This window comes from Periplaneta americana, chromosome 16 (genome assembly GCF_040183065.1).
Source record: "Periplaneta americana isolate PAMFEO1 chromosome 16, P.americana_PAMFEO1_priV1, whole genome shotgun sequence".
NCBI lineage: Eukaryota > Metazoa > Arthropoda > Insecta > Blattodea > Blattidae > Periplaneta > Periplaneta americana.
The window spans coordinates 112,796,291-112,820,922 of record NC_091132.1 but is presented as its reverse complement, the minus strand read 5'-3'; the positions used below and the strand labels follow the sequence as shown (position 1 = coordinate 112,820,922).

Genomic DNA, 24,632 nt, shown 5'->3' with positions numbered 1-24,632 from the left:
TTTACGCCGTGTTTCAGAAGAGTTATGACGTTCATCAATATGTGAAGAAACGGCATAGTTTTCCAGTTGTGGATTTCTATCAGCATCATAGATGTCTGAATGAACCTAAGGAATAGTTATAATTTCACTCAAATCACTCGAATTTTCATTAGAAGTCATGTTGTATAAACCTCAAAGATTTTTTATTAATTTTATTGGGTTATTTAGCGCCTGAATGAAATGAAGGTGCCGGTGAAATGAGTCCGGGGTCCAGCACCGAAAGTTACCCAGCATTTGCTCGTATTGGATTGAGGGAAACCCCCGGAAAAAGCCTCAACCAGGTAACTTGCCCCGACCGGGATTCGAACCCGGGCCACCTGGTTTCGCGGCCAGACGCGCTGACCGTTACTCCACAGGTGTGGACCCAAAAGCAAAGAAAATGTAACTCAAATAAATATAACAATAGCAATTAACACACAGAAATTAAGTACTTGCTTTCAGTACAAATTTTAAATACTCTGAACACTAATGAAAGTTTTAAACACAATATTTCAATAAATTACAATATTAACGTTTCAAACCACGCGCCTTATTGCTGCACGTCCGCAGTTTGAGTTTCAACGATGCAAGTTGGGTAAATGAAAGCAGTTTCAAATGTATATTGGAAGATGGCGATGCTCTTACATTCCCTTTGATGTTGCAGATGATCTATATCCATTCCATAATCAAGGAGATTACGAATGTAGGATGTTGGAGTGAAAGAGGGACGGTTGCAATGATTCGTGTGACAGAAGAAACTGGCTTAAAACAGGTTGTTGTCGAAAGTTCAAATGGGTATAATCCAATAAACTGTTGCCAAGACGAACTGTCATGGCGGACGCGCGCAAGGCTACTACGTAAATCAAATTAAGCATGTATGCATGGGAGCCAACACTACACTCCTTACCGATCAACGAGTTAGAAAGGTAGTCTTCTCTTTCTAACTCTTTACCGATAGCGATGAGAGAAAAGCTGCCATCATGTATTTGAAAAGGTAATAAGTTGTAACTGTATTAAATCGTGGACGTAGTTTACAGACAGAACACCAGAGTCGCAATGACACTATGCTTTCAGCTCAAGATACCCGTACGGCAAAGAACTGTACAACAAACAAATTATTACCCGGGTTCGAACCCCGAATAAATGCAATTCCAAAACATATGTATGAGTATGACAGAAATGCAAATTGTTGCAAAACCAGATCATATAATCCCCAATGACAGGAAAGGAAATACACTGAGAGCACATAGAGTGGACTGAAGGGACAGAGAATGGACTGAAAGAACAGAGCGTAGACTGAGAGGACATTAAAGTGGACTAAGAATTCAGACAGGGGAATATTCCCCTGTCTGAATTCTTAGTCCACAGAAAGAGTACTGGTTTGACTGTGAGTGAACTGACAGGAAGCAGATGGGACTGAGAGGACAGAGTGGACTGAGTGCACATAGAGTGGACTGAGAGGACAGAGAGAGGACTCCAAGCTCAGAGAGGGGACTCAGTGGGCAGAAAATGGACTCAGAGGACAGAGAGTGGACTGAGAGGAACCATATTGGACTAAGATGAGAGAGAGAGAGAGTGGACGGAGAAGAAAGAGTAGACTGATAGGACATAGAGTGGACTGAGAGGACATAGAGTGGACTAGGAGGACATAGAGTGGACTAAAAGGACATAGAGTGGATTAAGAGGACAGAGAGTGGACTGAAAGGATATAGAATGGACTAAGAGTACATGGAGTGGCCTGAGACAACATTGAGTGGACTGACAGAACATAGAGTGGACTCAGATGACAGGGAATGGACTGAGAGCACATAGAACAGACTGAGAGAACAGAGAGTGGACTGAGAGCACATAGAGTGGACTGAGAGGACATAGAGTGGACTAAGAGGACATAGAGTGGACTAAGAATTCAGAGGGTGGAATATAAGTAGAGACAGTGGACTGGGAGGACAGAGAGAGGCCTGGTTGGACTGTGAGTGGACTGAGAGAACCAGATAGGACAGAGATGAGAGAGAGTCGACTGAGAGGACACAGAGTGGACTGAGAGCACATACAGTTGACTGAGAGGACAAAGAGTGGACTGAGAGGACATTGAGCGGACTTAGAGCACATAGAGAGGACTGAGAGGACAAAGAGTGGACTTAGAGCACATAGAGTGGACTTAGAGCACATAGAGTTGACTGAGAGGACATAGAGTGGACTGAGAGCACATAGAGTGGATTTAGAGCACATAGAGTGGACTGAGAGGACACAGAGTGGACTAAGAGGACATAGAGTGGACTGAGAGGACATAGAGTGGACTAAGCGGACATAGAGTGGACTGAGAGTGAACTAAGAGGACATAGAGTGGACTAAGAGGACATGGAGTGGACTGAGAGCACACAGAGTGGACTGAGATGACAGAGAATGGACAGAGAGCACATAGAGTGGACTGAGAGAACTGACAGTGGACTGAGAGCACATAGAGTGGACTGAGAGGACAGAGTGGACTTAGAGCACATAGAGTGGACTGAGACGACAGAGAGTGGACTTAGAGCACATGGAGTGGACTGAGAGAACAGAGAGTGGACTTAGAGCACAAAGAGTGGACTGAAAGAACAGACAGTGGACTGCAAGGATATAGAATGGACTAAGAGGACATGCAGTGGACTGAGAGTACATGGAGTGGGCTGAGAGCACATAGAGTGGACTGAGATGACAGAATGGTCTGAGAGTACATAGAGTGGACTGAGAGAACAGAGAGTGGACTGAGATCACATAGAGTGGACTGAGAGGACATAGAGTGCACATAGAGCACATAGAGTGGACTTAGAGCACATACAGTGGACTGAGAGGACATAGTGTGGACTTAGATTACAGAGAGTAGACTGAGAGTACAGAAGGTGGACTGAGGGGACATAGAATGGACTTAAAGCACACAGAGTGGACAGAGAGGACAGAGAGTAGACTGAGAGGACATTGAGTGGACTTAGAGCACATAGAGTGGACTTACACGACAGAGAGTGGACTGAGAAGACAGAGAGTGGACTGAGAGGACATAGAGTGGACTGAGAGGACATAGAGTGGACTTAGAGGACAGAGAGTTGACTGAGAGTGGACTGACAAGACAGAGAGTGGACTGAGAGCAAACAGAGTGGACTGAAAGGATATAGAGTGGACTAAGAGCACATAGAGAGGACTGAGAGGACAGAGAGTGGAATTGAGAGGACATAGAGTGGTGTAAGGGGTCATAGAGTGGACTTAGAGGACATAGAGTGGACTGAGAAGACGGAGTGGACTAAGAGGACATAGAGTGGACTGAGAAGACAAGGAGTGGACTGAGAGGACATAGAGTGGACTGAGAGGACATAGAGTGGACTGAGAAGACGGAGTGGACTAAGAAACACATAGAGTGGACTGAGAAGACAGGGAGTGGACTGAGAGGATATAGAGTGGACTGAGAAGACAGGGAGTGGATTGAGAATACATAGAGTAGACTAAGAGGACATAGAGTGGACTGAGAAGACAGGGAGTGGACTGAGACGACATAGTGTGGACTGAGAAGAGAGTGATTGGACTGAGAGTACATAGAGTGGACTGAGAAGACAGCGATTTGGACTCAAAGGACATAGAGTGGACTGAGAAGACAGGGAGTGGACTGAGAGGACATAGAGTGGACTGAGAAGACAGGGAGTGGACTGGGAGGATATAGAGTGGACTGAAGGGACAGAGAGTGGACTGAGAAGACAGGGAATGGACTAAGAGGACATAGAGTGGACTGAGAAGTCAGGGAGTGGACTGAGAGGACATAGAGTGGACTCAGAAAGCAGGGAGTGGACTGAGAGGACACAGAGAGTGGACTGAGAAGACTGGGAGTGGACTGAGAGTACGTAGAGTGGACTGACAGGTCATAGAGTGGACTGAGAAGACAGAGTGTGGACTAAAGCATAGAGTGGACTGAGAAGACAGGGAGTGGACTGAGAGGGCATAGATTGGACTGAGAAGACAGGGAGTGGACTGAGAGGACATAGAGTGGACTGAGAAGACAGGGAGTGGACTAAGAGGACATAGAGTGGACTGAGAGGACACGGAGTGAAGTGAGGAAAGAGGGAGTTGACTCAGAGGACATAGAGTGGACTGAGAGCACATTGATTGGACTGAGGAGACAGGGAGTGTACTGAGAGAACATAGATTGGACTGAGAGTACATAGAGTGGACTGAAAATACAGGGAGTGGACTGAGAGTACAGGGAGTGGACTGAGAGGACTTAGAGTGGACTGAGAAGACGGGGAGTGGACTGGGAGGACATGGAGTGGACTGATAGGACATAGAGTGGACTGAGAGGTCAAGGAGTAGACTGAGAGGACAGTGAGTGGACTGAGAAGACAGGGAGTGGACTGAGAGGCCTTAGAGTGGACTGAGTAGACGGGGAGTGGACTGGGAGAATATGGAGTGGACTGAGGGGACATAGAGTGGACTGAGAAGACATGGAGTGGACTGAGAAAACATAGAGTGGACTGAGAGGACATAGAGTGGACTGAGAACACAGGGAGGGGACCGAGAGGACATAGAGTGGACTCAGAAAACAGGGAGTGGACTCAGAGGACATAGAGTGGACTCAGGAGACAGGGAGTGGACTGAGAGGACATAGAGTGGACTGAGAAGACAGGGAGTGGACTGAGAGGATATAGAGTGGACTGAGATGACAGGCAGTTGTCTGAGAGGACATAGAGTGGACACAGAGGTCAAGGAGTAGACTGAGAGGACACTGAGTGGACTGAGAAGACAGGGAGTGGACTGAGAGGACTTAGAGTGGACTGAGTAGACGGGGAGTGGACTGGGAGAATATGAAGTGGACTGAGGGGACATAGAGTGGACTGAGAAGACATGGAGTGGACTGAGAAAACATAGAGTGGACTGAGAGGACATAGAGTGGACTGAGAACACAGGGAGGGGACCGAGAGGACATAGAGTGGACTCAGAAAACAGGGAGTGGACTCAGAGGACATAGAGTGGACTCAGGAGACAGGGAGTGGACTGAGAGGACATAGAGTGGACTGAGAAGACAGGGAGTGGACTGAGAGGACAGAGAGTGGACTGAGATGACAGGCAGTTGTCTGAGAGGACATAGAGTGGACTGAGAAGACAGGCAGTGGACTAAGAGGACATAGAGTGGTCTGAGAAGACAGGGACTGGACTGAGAGGACATAGAGTGGACTGAGAGAACGTAGAGTCGACTGAGAAGACAGGGAGTGGACCTAGAGGACATAGAGTGGACTGAGAGGACAGGGAATAAACTAAGAGGACATTGAGTGGACTAAGAAGGCAGGGAGTGGACTGAGAGGACATAGAGTGGACTGAGAAGACAGGGAGTGGACTGAGAAGACATGGAGTGGACTGAGAAGACAGGGAGTGGACTGAGAGGACTTAGAGTCGACTGAGATGACAGGGAGTGGACTGAGAGGACATAGAGAGGACTGAGAAGACAGGGAGTGGACTCAAAGGACATAGAGTGGACTGCGAGGACATTGAGTGCACTGAGAAGACAGGGAGTGGACTGAGATTACATAGAGTGGACTGAGAAGACAGGGAGTGGACTGAGAAGACATAGAGTGGACTGAGGAGACAGGGAGAGGACTGCGAGGACATAGAGTGGACTAAAGGGACATAGAGTGGACTGAGAAGACCGGGAGTGGACTAAGAGGACATAGAGAGGACTGAGAAGTCAGGGAGTGACTGAGAAAACATAGAGTGGGCTGAGAAAGCAGGGAGTGGACTGAGATTACATAGAGTGGACTGAGAAGACAGGGAATGGACACAAAGGACATAGAGTGGACAATGAAGACAGGGAGTGGACAGAGAGAACATAGAGTGGACTGAGAAGACAGGGTGTGGACTGGGAGGACATAGAGTGGACTGATGGGACATAGAGTGGACTGAGAAGACAGGGAGAGAACTATGAGGACATAGAATGGACTGAGAGGACATAGAGTGGACTGAGAAGACATGGAGTGCACTCAGAAAACATAGAGTGGACTGAGAGTACACAGAGTGGACTGACAACACAGGGAGGGGACTCAGAGTACATAGAGTGGACTGAGAAGACAAGGGGTGTACTCAGAGGACATAGAGTGGACTCAGAAGACAGGGAGTGGACTGAGAGAACAAAGAGTGGACTGAGAAGACAAGGAGTGGACTGAGAGGACACAGAGTGAACCGAGAAGACAGGGTGTGGTCTCAGAGGCATAGAGTGGACTGAGAAGGCAGGGAGTGGACTATTAGGACATAGAGTGGACTGGGAAGACAGGGATTGGACTGAGAGTACATATAATGGACTGAGAGTACATATAATGGACTGAGAGGACAGGGAGTAATCTAAGAGGACATTGAGTGGACTGAGAAGACAGGGAGTGGACTGAGAGGACATAGAGTGGACTGAGAAAACAGGGAGTGGACTGAGAGGACATAGGGTGGACTGAGAGGACATAGAGTGGACTGAGAAGACATGGAGTGGACTGGGAGGACATAGAGTGGACTGAAGGGACATAGAGTGGACTGAGAAGACAGGGAGTGGACTAAGAGGACATTGAGTAGACTGAGAGGACATAGAGTGGACTGAGAAAACATGGAGTGGACTAAGAAAACATAGAGTGGACTGAGAGTACATAGAGCGGCTGAGAACACATGGAGAGGACCGAGAGGACATAGAGTGGACTGAGAAGACAAGGTGTGGACTCAGAGGACATAGAGAGGACTCAGAAGACAGGGAGTGCACTGAGTGGACAAAGAGTGGACTGAGAATACAGGGAGTGGACTGAGAGGACACAGAGTGGACTGAGAAGACAGGGAGTGGGCTGAGGGGACATAGAGTGGACTGAGAAGACAGGGACTGGACTAAGAGGACATAGAGTGGACTGAGAAGACAGAGATTGGACTGAGAAAACAGGGAGTGGACTGAGAAGACAGGGAGTGGAGTGAGAGGACATAGAGTGGACTGAGAGGACAGGGAGTAAACTAAGAGTACAATGAGTGGACTGAGAAAACACGGAGTGGACTGAGAGTACATAGAGTGGACTGAGAAGCCAGGGAGTGGACTGAGAAGACATGGAGTGGACTGAGAAGACAGGGAGTGGACAGAGAGGACATAGAGTGGTCTGAGAGGTGAGGGAGTGGACTAAGAGGACATAGAGTAGACTGGGAAGACAGGAAGTGGACTGAGAGGACATAGAGTGGACTAAGAGGACATGGAGAGGACTGAGAAGACAAGGAGTGGACTGAGGCGACAAAGAGTGGACTGAGAAGACAGGGAGTGAACTGGGAAGACATGGAGTGGACTGAGAAGACAGGGAGTGGACTCAAAGGACATAGAGTGGACTGAGAAGACAGGGAGTGGACTGAGAGGACATAGAGTGGACTGAGAGGACAGGGAGTGGACTCAGAAGACAGGCAGTGGACGGAGAGGACATAGAGTGGACTGAGAGGACAGGGATTAATGTTATAGGACATTGAGTGGACTGAGAAGACAGGGAGTGGACTGAGAGGACATAGAGTGGACTGGGAAGACAGGGAGTGGACTGAGAGGACAGAGTCGACTGAGAATACATAGAGTGGACTGAGAAGACATGGAGTGGACTGAGAAGACAAGGAGTGGACTGAGAGTACAGGGAGTGGACTGAGAGGACTTAGAGTGGACTGAGAGGACACAGAGTGGACTGAGAAGACAGGGAGTGGACTCAAATGACATAGAGTGGACTGCGAGGACATAGAGTGGACTGATAAGACAGGGAGAGGACTGCGAGGACATAGAGTGGACTAAAGGGACATAGAGTGGACTAAGAAGACAGGCAGTGGACTAAGAGGACATGGATTGGACTGAGAAGTCAGGGAGTGGACTGAGAGGACATGGAGAGGACTGAGAAAGCAGGGAGTGGACTGAGATTACATAGAGTGGACTGAGAAGACAGGGAGTGGACTCAAAGGACATAGAGTGGACTGAGAAGACAGGGAGTGTACTGAGAGGACTTAGAGTGGACTGAGAAGACAGGGAGAGGACTGCGAGGACATAGAATGGACTAAAGGGACATAGAGTGGACTGAGAAGACAGGCAGTGGACTAAGAGGACATAGATTGGACTGAGAAGTCAGGGAGTGGACTGAAAGGACATTGAGAGGACTGAGAAAGCAGGGAGTGGACTGAGATTACATAGAGTGGACTGAGAAGACAGGGAGTGCACAGAGGGGACATAGAGTGTACTGAGAAGACAGGGAGTGGACTGGGATGACATGGAGTGGACTGAAGGGACATAGAGTGGACTGAGAAGACAGGGAGTGGACTGAGGAAACATAGAGTGGACTGAGAGTACATAGAGTGGACTGAGAACACAGGGAGAGGTCTGAGAGGACATAGAGTGGACTGAGAAGACAAGGTGTGGACTCAGAGGACATAGAGAGGTCTCAGAAGACAGGGAGTGGACTGAGAGGACAAAGAGTGGACTGAGAGGATACAGAGTGGACTGAGAAGACAGAGAGTGGTCTGAGAGGACATAGAGTGGACTGAGAAGACAGGGACTGGACTAAGAGGACATAGTGTGGACTGAGAAGACAGAGATTGGATTGAGAGGACATAGAGTGGACTGAGAAAACAGTGTGTGGACTGAGAAGACAGGGATTGGACTGAGAGGACATAGAGTGGACTGAGAGGACAGTTAGTCAACTAAGAAGACAATGAGTGGACTGAGAAGACAGGGAGTGGACTGAGAGGACATAGAGTGGACTGAGAAGACAGGGAGTGTACTGAGAGGACTTAGAGTGGACTGAGAAGACAGGGAGAGGACTGCGAGGACATAGAATGGACTAAAGGGACATAGAGTGGACTGAGAAGACAGGCAGTGGACTAAGAGGACATAGATTGGACTGAGAAGTCAGGGAGTGGACTGAAAGGACATTGAGAGGACTGAGAAAGCAGGGAGTGGACTGAGATTACATAGAGTGGACTGAGAAGACAGGGAGTGCACAGAGGGGACATAGAGTGTACTGAGAAGACAGGGAGTGGACTGGGATGACATGGAGTGGACTGAAGGGACATAGAGTGGACTGAGAAGACAGGGAGTGGACTGAGGAAACATAGAGTGGACTGAGAGTACATAGAGTGGACTGAGAACACAGGGAGAGGTCTGAGAGGACATAGAGTGGACTGAGAAGACAAGGTGTGGACTCAGAGGACATAGAGAGGTCTCAGAAGACAGGGAGTGGACTGAGAGGACAAAGAGTGGACTGAGAGGATACAGAGTGGACTGAGAAGACAGAGAGTGGTCTGAGAGGACATAGAGTGGACTGAGAAGACAGGGACTGGACTAAGAGGACATAGTGTGGACTGAGAAGACAGAGATTGGATTTAGAGGACATAGAGTGGACTGAGAAAACAGTGTGTGGACTGAGAAGACAGGGATTGGACTGAGAGGACATAGAGTGGACTGAGAGGACAGTTAGTCAACTAAGAAGACAATGAGTGGACTGAGAAGACAGGGAGTGGACTGAGAGGACATAGAGTGGACTGAGAAGACAGGGAGTGGATTGAGAGGACATAGAGTGGACTGAGAGGACATAGAGTGGACTGAGAAGACATGGAGTGGACTGAGAAGACAGGAAGTGGACTGAAAGGACATAGAGTGGACTGAGAGGTTAGGGAGTGGACTAAGAGGACATAGAGTAGACTGGGAAGACAGGAAGTGGACTGAGAGGACATAGAGTGGACTACAAGGACATAGAGTTTACTGAGAAGACAGGGAGTGGACTGAAGCGACATAGAGTGGACTGAGAAGAGAGGGATTGAACTCAAAGGACATAGAGTGGACTGAGAAGACAGGGAGTGGACTGAGAGGACATAGAGTGGACTGAGAGGACAGGGAGTGGACTAAGAAGACAGGGAGTGGACGGAGAGGACATAGAGTGAACTGAGAGGACAGGGATAAAAGTTATAGGACATTGAGTGGACTGAGAAGACAGGGAGTGGACTGAGAGGACATAGAGTGGACTGGGAAGACAGGGAGTGGACTGAGAGTACATAGAGTGGACTGAGAGGACATAGAGTGGCCTGAGAAGACAGGGAGTGGACTGAGAAGACATGGACTGGACTGAGAAGACATGGAGTGGACTGAGAGGACATAGAGTCAACTGAGAAGACAGGGAGTGGACTGAGAGGATATAGAGTGGACTGAGAAGACAGGCAGTGGACTCAAAGGACATAGAGTGGACTGAGAAGACAGGGAGAGGACTGCGAGGACATAGAGTGGACTAAAGGGACATAGAGTGAACTGAGAAGACAGGCAGTGGGCTAAGAGGACATGCATTGGACTGAGAAGTCAGGGAGTGGACAGAGAGGACATAGAGAGGACTGAGGAAGCACGGTGTGGACTGAGATTACATAGAGTGGACTGAGAAGATAGGGAGTGGACTCAAAGGACATAGAGTGGACTGAGAATACAGGGAGTGGACAGAGAGGAGATAGAGTGGACTGAGAAGACATGGAGTGGACAGAGAGGACATAGAGTGGATTGAGAGGTTAGGGAGTGGACTAAGAGGACTTAGAGTAGACTGGGAAAAGAGGGAGTGGACTGAGAGTACATAAATTGACTAAGAGGACATTGAGTGGATTGAGAAGACAGGGAATGGACTGAGGCTACATAGAGTGGACTGAGAAGACAGGGAGTCGACTGAGAAGACATGGAGTGGACTGCGAAAACAGGGAGTGGACACAAAGGACGTAGAGTGGACTGAGAAGACAGGGAGTGGACAGAGAGGACATAGAGTCAACTGAGAAGACAGGGAGTGGACTGAGAGGACATAGAGTCAACTGAGAAGACAGGGAGTGGACTGAGAAGACATGGAGTGGACTGAGAAGACAGGGAGTGGACTGAGAGGACATAGGTTCGACTGAGAAGACAGGGAGTGGGCTCAAAGGACATAGAGTGGACTGCGAGGACATTGAGTGCACTGAGGAGACGGGGAGCGGACTGAGATTACATAGAGTGGACTGAGAAGACAGGGAGTGGACTGAGAAGACACAGAGTGGACTGAGAAGACAGGGAGAGGACTGCGAGGACATAGAGTGGACTAAAGGGACATAGAGTGGACTGAGAAGAAAGGGTGTGGACTAAGAGGATATAGAGAGGACTGAGAAGTGAGGGAGTGACTGAGAGGACATAGAGTGGACTGAGAAAGCAGGGAGTGGACTGAGATTACATAGAGTGGACTGAAAAAACAGGGAATGGACACAAAGTGCATAGAGTGGACTATGAAGACAGGGAGTGGACAGAGAGAACATAGAGTGGACTGAGAAGACAGGGAGTGGACTGGGAGGACATAGAGTGGACTGAAGGGACAAAGAGTGGACTGAGAAGACAGAGAGTGAACTATGAGGACATAGAATGGACTGAGAGGACATAGAGTGGACTGAGAAGACATGGAGTGCACTGAGAAAGCATAGAGTGGACTGAGAGTACACGGAGTGGACTGAGAACAGGGAGTGGACTGAGAGGACATAGAGTGGACTGAGAAGACAAGGGGTGGACTCAGAGGACGTAGAGTGGACTCAGAAGACAGGGAGTGGACTGAGAGAACAAAGAGTGGACTGAGAAGACAGGGAGTGGACTGAGAGGACACAGAGTGAACCGAGAAGACACGGTGTGGTCTCAGAGGCGTATAGTGGACTGAGAAAGCAGGGAGTGGACTATTAGGACATAGAGTGGACTGAGAAGACAGGGATCGGACTGAGAGTACATACAGTGGACTGAGAGGTCAGGGAGTAATCTAAGAGGACATTGAGTGGACTGAGAAGTCAGGGAGTGGACAGAGAGGACATAGAGTGGACTGAGAAGACAGGGAGTGGACTGAGAGGAAATAGGGTGGACAGAGTGGACATAGAGTGGACCGAGAAGACAGGGAGAGCACTGAGAAAGCATGGGGTGGACTGAGAAGACAGGGAGTGGACTGAGAGGACATAGAGTGGACTGAGAGTTTAGGGAGTGGACTAAGAGGACATAGAGTGGACTGGGAAAAGAGGGAGTGGTCTGAGAGGACATAGAGTGGACTAAGAACACATTGAATGGACTGAGAAGACAGGGAGTGGACTGAGGGGACATAGAGTGGACTGAGAAGACAGGGAGTGGACTGAGAAGACATGGAGTGGACTGCGAAGACAGGTAGTGGACTCAAAGGACATAGAGTTGACTGAGAATACAGGGAGTGGACTGAGAGGACATAGAGTGGACTGAGAGGACATAGAGTGTACTGAGAAGACAGGGAGTGGACTGAGAAGACATGGAGTGGACTGAGAAGACATGGAGTGGACTGAGACGACATAGAGTCGACTGAGAAGACAGGGAGTGGACTGAGAGGACATAGAGTGGACTGAGAAGACACGGAGTGGACTCAAAGGACATAGAGTGGACTGCGAGGATATAGAGTGGGCTGAGAAGACAGGCAGTGGACTAAGAGGACATAGATTGGACTGAGAGGACATAGAGAGGACTGAGAAGACAGGGAGAGGACTGCGAGGACACAGAGTGGACTAAAGGGACATAGAGTGGACTGAGAAAACAGGCAGTGGACTAAGAGGATATAGATTGGACTGAGAAGTCAGGGAGTGGACTGAGAGGACATAGAGTGGACTGAGAAGACAGGGAGAGGACTGCGAGGACATAGAGTGGACTGAGAAGACAGGGAGTGGATCGAGAGGACATAGAGCAGACTGAGAGGACATAGAGTGGACTGAGAAGATATGGAGTGGACTGAGAAGACAGGGAGTGGACTGAGAGGACATGGAGTGGACTGAGAGGTTAGGGAGTGGACAAAGAGGACATAGAGTAGACTGGGAAGACAGGAAGTGGACTGAGAGGACATAGAGTGGACTAAAGGGACATAGAGTGAACTGAGAAGACAGGGAGTGGACTGAAGCGACTTAGAGTGGACTGAGAAGACAGGGAGTGGACTGAGAAGACAGGGAGTGGACTCAAAGGACATAGAGTGGACTGAGAAGACAGGGAGTGGACAGAGAGGACATAGAGTGGACTGAGAAGACAGGGAGTGGACTGGGAGTACATGGAGTGGACTGAAGGGACATAGAGTGGACTGAGAAGACAGGGAGTGGACTGAGGAAACATAGAGTGGACTGAGAGTACATAGAGTGGACTGAGAACACAGGGAGAGGACTGGGAGGACATAGAGTGGACTGAGAAGACAAGGTGTGGACTCAGAGGACATAGAGAGGTCTCAGAAGACAGGGAATGGACTGAGAGGACAAAGAGTGTACTGAGAATACAGGGAGTGGACTGAGAGGACACAGAGTGGACTGAGAAGACAGAGAGTGGTCTGAGAGGACATAGAGTGGACTGAGAAGACAGGGACTGGACTAAGAGGACATAGTGTGGACTGAGAAGACAGAGATTGGATTGACAGGACATAGAGTGGACTGAGAAAACAAGGAGTGGACTGAGAAGACAGGGATTGGACTGAGAGGACATAGAGTGGACTGAGAGGACAGTTAGTAAACTAAGAAGACAATGAGTGGACTGAGAAGACAGGGAGTGGACTGAGAGGACATAGTGTGGACTGAGAAGACAGGGAGTGGATTGAGAGAACATAGAGTAGACTGAGAGGACATAGAGTGGACTGAGAAGATATGGAGTGGACTGAGAGGACATGGAGTGGACTGAGAGGTTAGGGAGTGGACAAAGAGGACATAGAGTAGACTGGGAAGACAGGAAGTGGACTGAGAGGACATAGAGTGGACTACAAGGACATAGAGTGGACTGAGAAGACAGGGAGTGGACTGAAGCAACTTAGAGTGGACTGAGAAGACAGGGAGTGGACTGAGAAGACAGGGAGTAGTCTCAAAGGACATAGAGTGGACTGAGACGGCAGGAAGTGGACTGAGAGGACATAGAGTGGACTGAGAGGACAGGGAGTGGACTAAGAAGACAGGGAGTGGACGGAGAGGACATAGAGTGGACTGAGAGGACAGGGATAAATGTTATGGGACATTGAGTGGACTGAGAAGACAGGGAGTGGACTGAGAGGACATAGAGTGGACTGGGAAGACAGGGAGTGGACTGAGAGGACATAGAGTGGACTGAGAAGACAGGGAGTGGATTGAGAGGACATAGAGTAGGCTGAGAGGACATAGAGTGGACTGAGAAGATATGGAGTGGACTGAGAAGACAGGGAGTGGACTGAGAGGACATGGAGTGGACTGAGAGGTTAGGGAGTGGACAAAGAGGACATAGAGTAGACTGGGAAGACAGGAAGTGGACTGAGAGGACATAGAGTGGACTACAAGGACATAGAGTGGACTGAGAAGACAGGGAGTGGACTGAAGCAACTTAGAGTGGACTGAGAAGACAGGGAGTGGACTGAGAAGACAGGGAGTGGACTCAAAGGACATAGAGTGGACTGAGACGACAGGAAGTGGACTGAGAGGATATAGAGTGGACTGAGAGGACAGGGAGTGGACTAAGAAGACAGGGAGTGGACGGAGAGGACATAGAGTGGACTGAGAGGACAGGGATAAATGTTATGGGACATTGAGTGGACTGAGAAGACAGGGAGTGGACTGAGAGGACATAGAGTGGACTGGGAAGACAGGGAGTGGACTGAGAGGACATAGAGTGGACTGAGAGGACATAGAGTGGACTGAGAAGACAGGGAGTGGACTGAGAAGACATGGAGTGGACTGAGAAGACATGGAGTGGACTGAGAGGACATAGAGTCAACTGAAGAGACAGGGAGTGGACTGAGAGGATATAGAGTGGACTGAGAAGACAGGCAGTGGACTCAAAGGACATAGAGTGGACTGAGAAGACAGGGAGAGGACTGCGAGGACATAGAGTGGACTAAAGGGACATAGAGTGAACTGAGAAGACAGGCAGTGGGCTAAGAGGACATGCATTGGACTGAGAAGTCAGGGATTGGACAGAGAGGACATAGAGAGGACTGAGGAAGCACGGTGTGGACTGAGATTACATAGAGTGGACTGAGATTACATAGAGTGGACTGAGAAGATAGGGAGTGGACTCAAAGGAAATAGAGTGGACTGAGAATACAGGGAGTGGACAGAGAGGGCATAGAGTGGACTGAGAAGACAGGGAGTGGACAGAGAGGGCATAGAGTGGACTGAGAGGTTAGGGAGTGGACTAAGAGGACATAGAGTAGACTGGGAACAGAGGGAGTGGACTGAGAGTACATAAATGGACTAAGAGGACATTGAGTGGATTGAGAAGACAGGGAATGGACTGAGGCGACATAGAGTGGACTGAGAAGACAGGGAGTGGACTGAGAAGACATGGAGTGGACTGCGAAGACAGGGAGTGGACACAAAGGACAGAGTGGACTGAGAAGACAGGGAGTGGACGGAGAGGACATAGAGTGGACTGAGGGGACAGGGATTAAAGTTAGAGGACTTTGAGTGGACTGAGAAGACAGGGAGGGGGCTGAGATTACATAGAGTGGACTTAGAGCACATAGAGTGGACTGAGAGAACATAGAGTGGACTGAGAGCACATAGAGTGGACTTAGAGCTCATAGAGTGGACAGAGAGGACATAGAGTGGACTGAGAGCACATAGAGTGGACTTAGAGCACATAGAGATGACTGAGAGGACATAGAGTGGACTGAGAGGACAGAGTGTAGACTGAGAGGACAGAGAGTGGACTGAGAGGACATAGAGTGGACGTAGAGCACACAGAGTGGACAGAGAGAACAGAGAGTAGACTGAGAGGACATAGAGTGGACATAGCGCACATAGAGTGGATTAAGACGACAGAGAGCGGACTGAGTGAGAGGATAGAGAGTGGACTGAGAGGACAGAGAGTAGACTGAGAGGACATAGAGTGGACGCATAGGACAGAGAGTTGACTGAGAGTGGACTGAGAGAACATATAGTGGACTTAGAGCACATAGATTGGACCGAGAGGACATAGAGTGGACTGAGAGCATATAGAGTGGATTTAGACCACATAGAGTGGACCGAGAGGATAGAGTGGACTAAGAGGACATAGAGTGGACTAGGGGGACATAGAGAGGACTGAGAGGACAGAGAGTGGACTGAAAGAATTTAGAATGGACTATGAGTACATGTAGTGGCCTGAGACTACATTGAGTGGACTGAGAGCACATAGAGTGGACTCAGATGACAGAGAATGGACTGAGAGCACATAGAGTGGACTGAGACTACAGAGAGTGGACTGAGTGCACATAGAGTGGACTGAGAGGACATAGAGTGGACTTAGAGCACATAGAGTGGACTAAGAAGACAGAGAGTGGACTTAGAGCCCATAGAGTGGACTGAGAGGACAGAGAGCACATAGAGTGGTCTGAGAGGACAGAGAGTGGACCGAGAGCACATACAGTGGACTGAGAGAACATAGAGTGGACTGATACCACATAGAGTGGATTGAGAGCACATAGAGTGGACTAAGAGGACAAAGAGTGGACTGAGAGGACAGAGAGTGGTGTCAGAGCACATAGAGTGGACTCAGAGCACATAGAATGGACCGAGAGAACATAGAGTGGACTGAGACCACATAGAGTGGACTGAGAGCACATAGAGCGGACTAAGAGAACAAAGAGTGCACTGAGAGGACAGAGAGTGCACTGAGAGGACGTAGTGTGGACCGAGAGGACATAGCGTGGACTGAGAGGACAGCGAGTGGACTAAGAGCACGTAGAGTGGGCTGGGAGGACAGAGAGTGGACTTAGAGCACATAGAGTGGACTGAGAGGACAGAGAGTTGACTTAGATCACATAGAGTGGACTGAGAGGACAGAGAGTGGGCTTAGAGCACATAGACTGGACTGAGAGAACCGAGAGTGGACTGAGAGGACATAGAGTGAACTTAGAGCACATAGAGTGGACTGAGAGGACATAGAGTGGACTGAGAGGACATAGAGTGGACCGAGAGGACATAGAGTGGACTGAGAGGACATAGAGTGGACCGAGAGGACATAGAGTGGACAGAGAGGACATAGAGTGGACTGAGAGCATATAGAGTGGACTTAGAGCACATAGAGTGGATTGAGAGGACATAGAGTGGACTGAGAGGACAGAGAGTAGACCGAGAGGACAGAGAGTGGACTGAGAGGACATAGAGTGGTCTTAGAGCACACAGAGTGGACAGAGAGTAGACCGAGAGGACATAGAGTGGACTTAGAGCACATAGTTTGGACATAGACGACAGAGAGTGTTCTGAGAGGACAGAGAGTGGACTGAGAGGACAGAGAGTGGCCTGAGAGGACATAGAGTGGACTTAGAGCACACAGAGTGGACAGGGAGGACAGAGAGTAGACCGAGAGGACATAGTGGACTTATAGCACATAGAGTGGACTTAGATGACAGAGAGTGGACTGAGAGGACAGAGAGGACAGAGAGTGGACAGAGAGGACATAGAGTGTACTTAGAGGACAGAGAGTTGACTGAGAGTGGACTGACAGGACCGAGAGTAGACTGAGTGCACATGGAGTGGACTGAAAATATATTTCTCCAAATGGCGGCTTCAACACTTGCAGACTTCTAACTCACGAGTACAGGCTGTAACAAAAGACACATTACAGTGCTTCCATTCCTCATGAGGTATAGAAATTCTTATACATTCAAAAATTTAAAATAAAAATATTATAGTTCAGACACATAATCTGATGACATTAATTCGTCTATTTAGGCACAGAAACTTAATCATATAGAAAAGCCAAAAACATATTTTGAATAATTTACTTTTTTCTGACGTTAATAAAAATAAAACAGAGTTCAGGCAAGTTTGGGGGGCAGAGACCCCCAGGCCTCTCCCCCATAACTCCACCTATGCCTGTCCTATGTCACAGAGTTGCCAGATTGCGTGAAAACTAGCGGTTTGGTGTACTCCGAAGCCCTGTTTGAGACATTTGTACTTACGGCAATTTGCAAACTTTTTGGCTACTAGAAATTTTGGCGAACGGAATTAGGGCGGAAGAAAACTCCTTATCAACCTAAACAAACCTAACGTTTTCTTTCGTTTTTCTTTGAGTTCATATTTGCATGACATGGTTTTCGATGTCTAAATCAATGATTTCCTATAAAACTCTTGCCTATACGATTATTGTAACCACGTTTCAGCAAGGAGTCAACACGTAAGAGTTTCCTCGCATTACTTAGTAATAAAACGGAGCGTTGCTTCATGCTCTCAAGCATTTGCTACAATAAAACCTGAGGTACGTAAATAGGTAACTGAATCTTGTGGAGTGAAGCTGATCTATCGAAATGGCTGAGTTTGATGGATATTCAATGGCCTCTAAAGTTGTATAAGAAGTACAGAGATTCACTTTCGAGAGATAACAAAACTTTGTACCGATTTAATCAGGAAATGTGGATTGTTTAACCGACTATTTCTTAGGTGACACAAACCAAATCAGAGGTAGCGCATTTAAATATTTCCTTAACAGATTTGCAGAGGCTATTATAAGGAAAAGCGTGCAAGACTCTGAAAACTACTGTCAAATCACAGCTGATAACATACGAAATGTCGATTACCTCTTTATTTACATCTTACACCAAATGTAAATTACATGAAATTATCAGTTCTGGTGGGCCTATTATGCACTGGAATGAAATGGAATTTCGGGAGAGGGGCACTATGACCCAGCACTGCTACCTATAACGATCTGTTGCACTAACCCTCAAGCTAGGCACATTCCCAAACTCAGACCGGCTGACTACAATAAGGTGCGCTATGTATCTAAGTTTCGAGTAGGCAAACCCACTCATCCCTAGGCCATTCCCTCCTTACGTCACTAGCCGGCATTCGAGGAATGCTATGGAATAATGACTGAATGGAGAAATGTTGACAGAATGAAGTAGATTCCTAATCAGGGAAAACGGGATAACCCCGAGGAAAACCCAACTGCAACCTTGTTCACCACAAGTGTCACTATGGATTCTACAATTAAAGATCCCATACAAACCCGACTCTGTCAGAGAGTTACGCCTTATGACTTGTTATAAAAGTTTATTCATTTGTCGTCCTAGAAGTTCGTTTTTTTATGATGTGTAGTACTCGATTTCTTACAAGTAGGCCTAGTCGAACCGTTATGTTGTTCGGTACCGGTACTTGCTTTGCTTTTTTCATTTGTATTTTAATCCTAGTATTTTTTCAATTGTCTTTTGATCCTAGCATATCGGTATATAATTAAGTTTACTGTTACCCTATTATTTTGAGAAAGGAGAAAGTTACACAACAGAACTGGTTGCATTGTATTCTACACCTGATATAATTAGGAACATTATATCCAGACGTTAGAGATGGGCAGGAAAGTGTAGCATGTATGGGTGAAACCAGAAACGCATATAGAGTGTTAGTTGGGAGGCCGGAGGGAAAAAGACCTTTGAGGAGACCGAGACGTAGGTGGAAAGTTAATATTAAAATGGATTTGAGGGCGGTGGGATATGATGATAGAGACTGGATTAATCTTGCTCAGGATAGGGTCCTGTGGCGGGCTTATGTGAGGGCAGCAATGAACCTCCGGGTTCCTTAAAAGCCAGTAAGTAAATAAGTATGTTTATAGGCACCCTAACCCTTTTTTCGATATTTATAATTTCTGCAAATGCGGCGGATTTATTTTTGCCACCAATTCGGTAACATTGACTTCTGAAATATAACAACTGTAAAATGCTTAATGAAGTCCATAAACAGAAATAAATATTTCCCTTTTTTCTAAACATCAGCCTCCGTGTCACTCATAGCTCAATCACTAATTCTTTCGATCAAAATACACGTGCCGGTATCGCTTGTTGTGGCTTGACTGACCTCGACCGACGACTCTACTGATACGAACTCCCACGCGAGGTGAAGCAAACTATGTGAGCAAGCTACAGCACGTACAGTAGGAACAAGCTCCGATACTTACTTACTTATTTACTTACTTTTAAGGAACCCCGCCCTCACATAAGCCCGCAATTGGTCCCTATCCTGAGCAAGATTAATCCAGTCTCTATCATCATATCCCACCTCCCTCAAATCCATTTTAATATTATCTTCCCACCTACGTCTCGGCATCCCCAAAGGTCTTTTCCCCTCCGGCCTCCCAACTAACACTCTATATGCATTTCTGGATTCGTCAATACGTGCTACATGTCCTGTTCATCTCAAACGTCTGGATTTAATGTTCCTCATTATGTCAGGTGAAGAATACAATGCGTGCAGCTCTGCGTTGTGTAACTTTCTCCATTCTCCTGTAACTTCATCCCTCTTAGCCCCAAATATTTTCCTAAGAACCTTATTCTCAAACACCCTTAATCTCTGTTCCTCTCTCAAAGTGAGAGTCCAAGTTTCACAACCATACAGAACAACCGGTAATATAACTGTTTTATAAATTCTAACTTTCAGATTTTTGGACAGCAGACTGGATGATAAGAGCTTCTCAACCGAATAATAACACGCATTTCCCATATTTATTCTGCGTTTAATTTCCTCCCGAGTGTCATTTATATTTGTTACTGTTGCTCCAAGATATTTGAATTTTTCCACCTCTTCGAAAGATGAATCTCCAATTTTTATAGTTCCTTTTCGTACAATATTCTGGTCACGAGACATAATCATATACTTAGTCTTTTCGGGATTTACTTCCAACCCTATCGCTTTACTTGCTTCAACTAGAATTTCCGCGTTTTCCCTAATCGTTTGTGGATTTTCTCCTAGCATATTCACGTCATCCGCTTAGACAAGAAGCAGATATAACCCATTCAACTCCAAACCCTGTCTATTATCCTGAATTTTCCTAATGGCATATTCTAGAGCGAAGTTAAAAAGTAAATGTGATAGTGGATCTTCCCGCTTTAGCCCGCAGTGAATTGGAAAAGCATCAAATAGAAACTGGCCTATACGGACTCTGCTGTATGTTTCACTGAGACACATTTTAATTAATCGAACTAGTTTCTTGGGAATACCAAATTCAATAAGAATATTATGTAAAACTTCTCTCTTAACCGAGTCATACGCCTTTTTGAAATCTATGAATAACTGATGTACTGTACCCTTATACTCCCATTTTTTCTCCAATATCTGTCGAATACAGAAAATCTGGTCATTAGTCTATATATTACGCCTAAAACCACACTGATGATCCCCAATAATTTCATCTACATATGGAGTTATTTTTCTCAAAAGGATATTCGACAAAATTTTGTACGACGTCAATTAAAGGGATATTCCTAGAAAGTTACTACAGTTAGTCTTGTCCCCCTTCTTAAAAATAGGCACGATTGTGGACTCCTTCCATTGTTCTGGTACAATTTCCTTTTCCCAAATTGCAAGTACAAGTTTATAAATTTCGTTAGATAATGCCCTTCCACCCTCTTGTATTAATTCTGCTGGAATTTGATCAATACCTGGAGACTTGTACTTTTTCAGATTTCCTATCGCAATTTCGACTTCAGAAAGTGTGGGTTCCGGTATAAATGGCTCAGCAGTTTGTATTTGAATTTCGTCCTGATCATTTCTATTTGGCCTATGTGTATTTAGTAGTTGCCCAAAATAGTTTTTCCATCTGTTCAGGATTGAATGAGAGTCTGCAAGTAAGTCACCTTTCTCATCCTTGATCACGTTTACCCTTGCCTCATATCCGTTTAAATTCCTTTATACCCTTATATAAATCTCGAATGTTTTTATTCTTACTATTTGTTTCTACCTCATTCAGTTTTTCCTTCAAGTAATCTCTCTTTTTATTCCTAAGTGTACGACTTGCTTCCCGTCTTTCATTGAAATAATTATCTCTATTCTCCACAATTGGATCCTGTAAGAATTTCAATTTTGCCTGTTTCCTTCTATCTACTACAATGCACCAATCTTCTTCAAACCATGGTTTCTTTTTCTTAGTTTCATGATAACCTATGCTCTGCTCAGCTGCAATTTTGATATTATCTCGGATATTCGCTAATATGTTTTCGCGGGATATCAGCCGAGTTAAGATTTTGGAATGCTCCAAGCTTCTTCCCTGAAGATGGCTGCAGAGATAGCAGTCGAAATCTTGGAGCATTCCAAAATCTTAACTCGGCTGATATCCCGCGAAAACATATTAGCGAACCAACGCCGAGAAAGCCTCAAATCATACATCTCGGATATTGTCCCACACGCTATTAACGTCTCACTCTTCCTCAGCTTCGTCAGCAGTTGCTAAAGCATCAAACCTATTTGAAATTTCAACCTGATAACGTTGCTTAGTTTCCTCGTCCTTTAATTTGAAAAATTTGAATCTACTAATATTAGCTTGTTGCTCTACTCGCTTGGCTTTCTCTTAATTCTCCAATTACCAAATAATGGTCACAATTACAGTCTGCCCTTCTGAAAGTTCGAATGTCTACTATACTAGTGTGCCTTCTTTTATCTACCAAGATGTGATCTATCTGGTTATGTGTCATTCCGCCTGGAGAAGTCCACATATATTTATGTATAGCCTTATGGGGAAATGTTGTACTCTTGACTATTATATTTTTTGATGTGGCAAAGTTGACTAACCTAACTCCATTGTCATTACTACTTACGTGCAGGCTCTCTTTTCCAATTGTTGGTTTAAAAATATCCTCCCGTCCTACTTAAGCATTGAAATCCCGCAGATAGTTTTTATTAATACATTTCAGAGCTTCGTCGCTAAAAGAACAAGCTCGTTTTGCTCATGAGGAAGATTAGCAAAGTAAGGTCTTAAATTAAATTAATACCACCCTAATACTTAGATGCAGTGCAAGTAGTAAATTCCGTATATAGGAAATAATTAGTTCGTGAGTTTTGGCAAGGAAAACTTGTAGTTGAACAGATTCTTAACTGTATTATTCCCTATAGAGTTCAAATCGTGTGTGGGACAAATTGACTGGTTGACGATTTTTCCAGGGTTTTCCCTCACCCTTTTAGAGCAGATGCTGGGTATGTTACAATTTTTCAAAATCGAGTTTTAATGGAATAATGCTCTGTATAGTCTTACACAGCTATAACAGAAATTATTTTTCAATTTCAGTATCAGAGGCGCTTCTACACAAGTCACAACCATGAATTTCTTGCTAGGAACAACGGTCTATACCACTAGTCACATCTAGCAAAAGCGTATAGTATTGTAGGGCAGGGTTTAGTAGATGCTTCTGAGAGAGATGTTGAGGGACTGGGAGACCGTAACTCTCGACCTATGAGTGCGATATGCCGAGCTGAGATAACAGATAACATTCAGTAGGGTATATCATCCGTTGAAAAACATTGCCGCTCCATAGTCTGTAAAGAACCTTTTTAAATCTCTGCCCCTATGCAAGATCACAGTTTGCGTTTAGAAGGAAGAGAGATAGCAAAATGTTATGTTTTTATACTATACTAAAAGCATGAGATATCTGTGGAAGCTATTACAGGATCGAAGACTCATTCGAGGACGACCGAACATTATTGATTTGCGTTGCAAGAATATGACAAAAGTTAAACGCTTTAGAGCAGAGCAAAGACAAATTGTCTCTATGAGTCTTCGATAGACACCGATTGGAATTTCCAAAAATTGGTGGCAGAAAAGATAAGATGTTAGAAGGAAACAAGTCAAAAAGGCTAATAATAGTAGATATAGGTTTCGAAACTGATTTCTTGATGGTGGTCTCCTCAATTATAAAGGTGGCTGAACTACTGGTGACTACCACCAAGAAATGAATTCCTCCAGCTTAGAGAAATGGTTGAGAGAGCAAGTAACTCCAAACTTGCCACCTGCCTCTGTAACAGTGCGAGTCATCTATGGACGAAATAATTCGAGTAAGTGCAGATGGAATGATGCTAGTGATAGTGATGATGGCGGTGGTGGTAGTGGAATGAAAGTCCTAGTGCTAGTGATAACTCTGTCTTAGCTATGCCTTTGGAGTGAAAAACACATGGTTTTATGTGACAATAATAACATATACAAGTTAGACTATGTATATAATTATATAAACTGGGTGTAGTATAAGCAGTAATATGTGCTGTTGCCAGGAAGTCAGGAGGAGAATAGCAATGGCAAAAGAAGATTTAATACATTAATGAGCAACTTCTGCCGACCTATGAAAAACGAAGAGGAAGAGACTAGTAATGTGCTTTGTGTGGAGTGTGGCATTCTGTGAGGCTTAAACATGGACATTACGACGAAGTGAATTGAAGAGACCAGAAGCATTTAAAATACGGATATGGAGAACAATGCAGCGTGTGAAATGGACAGACAGAATAATAAATGAAGCTGTGTTGGAAAGAGTGGGTGAAAGAATAATGCTGAAACTGATCAAGAAGAGAAAAAAAAATTGGCTGGGTCTCTGCCTGAGAAGAAACTGTCTACTAAAGAATGCACTGGAACGAATAGTGACACTCCACACAAAGCACTTCACTAGTCCCTTCCTTAGTTCTCTCTCCAGAGGTCCACAGAAGATGCTCCTCTTCCTATTAAAAGCTTCCTTTGCCATTGCTATTCTCCTTTGCACTTCTTGGCAGAAGCACTATGAATATATATATATATATATATATATATATATATATATATATATATATACACATTCATAGCGTTCTGTCCAAGGGTAGGTCTTTCAATGCACACCCAGCATTCTACAGTCTTTCCTATTTTCTGCTTTCCTCTTTGT

General features: G+C 46.0%; 1 protein-coding gene across 1 annotated transcript in view; it reads left to right on the top strand.

Annotated features, from left to right (window-relative positions):
* Positions 1-659: 659 nt before the first annotated feature.
* The window catches only part of LOC138691086 (coronin-2B-like), a 181,965-nt gene continuing 157,992 nt past the window's right edge, over positions 660-24,632 (top strand). Inside the window, exon 1 of the mRNA XM_069812788.1 lies at positions 660-812. Within this exon, the coding sequence (XP_069668889.1) occupies positions 674-812 (139 nt within the window). The 5' untranslated portion in view covers positions 660-673. The remainder of the gene's footprint in view (positions 813-24,632) is intronic.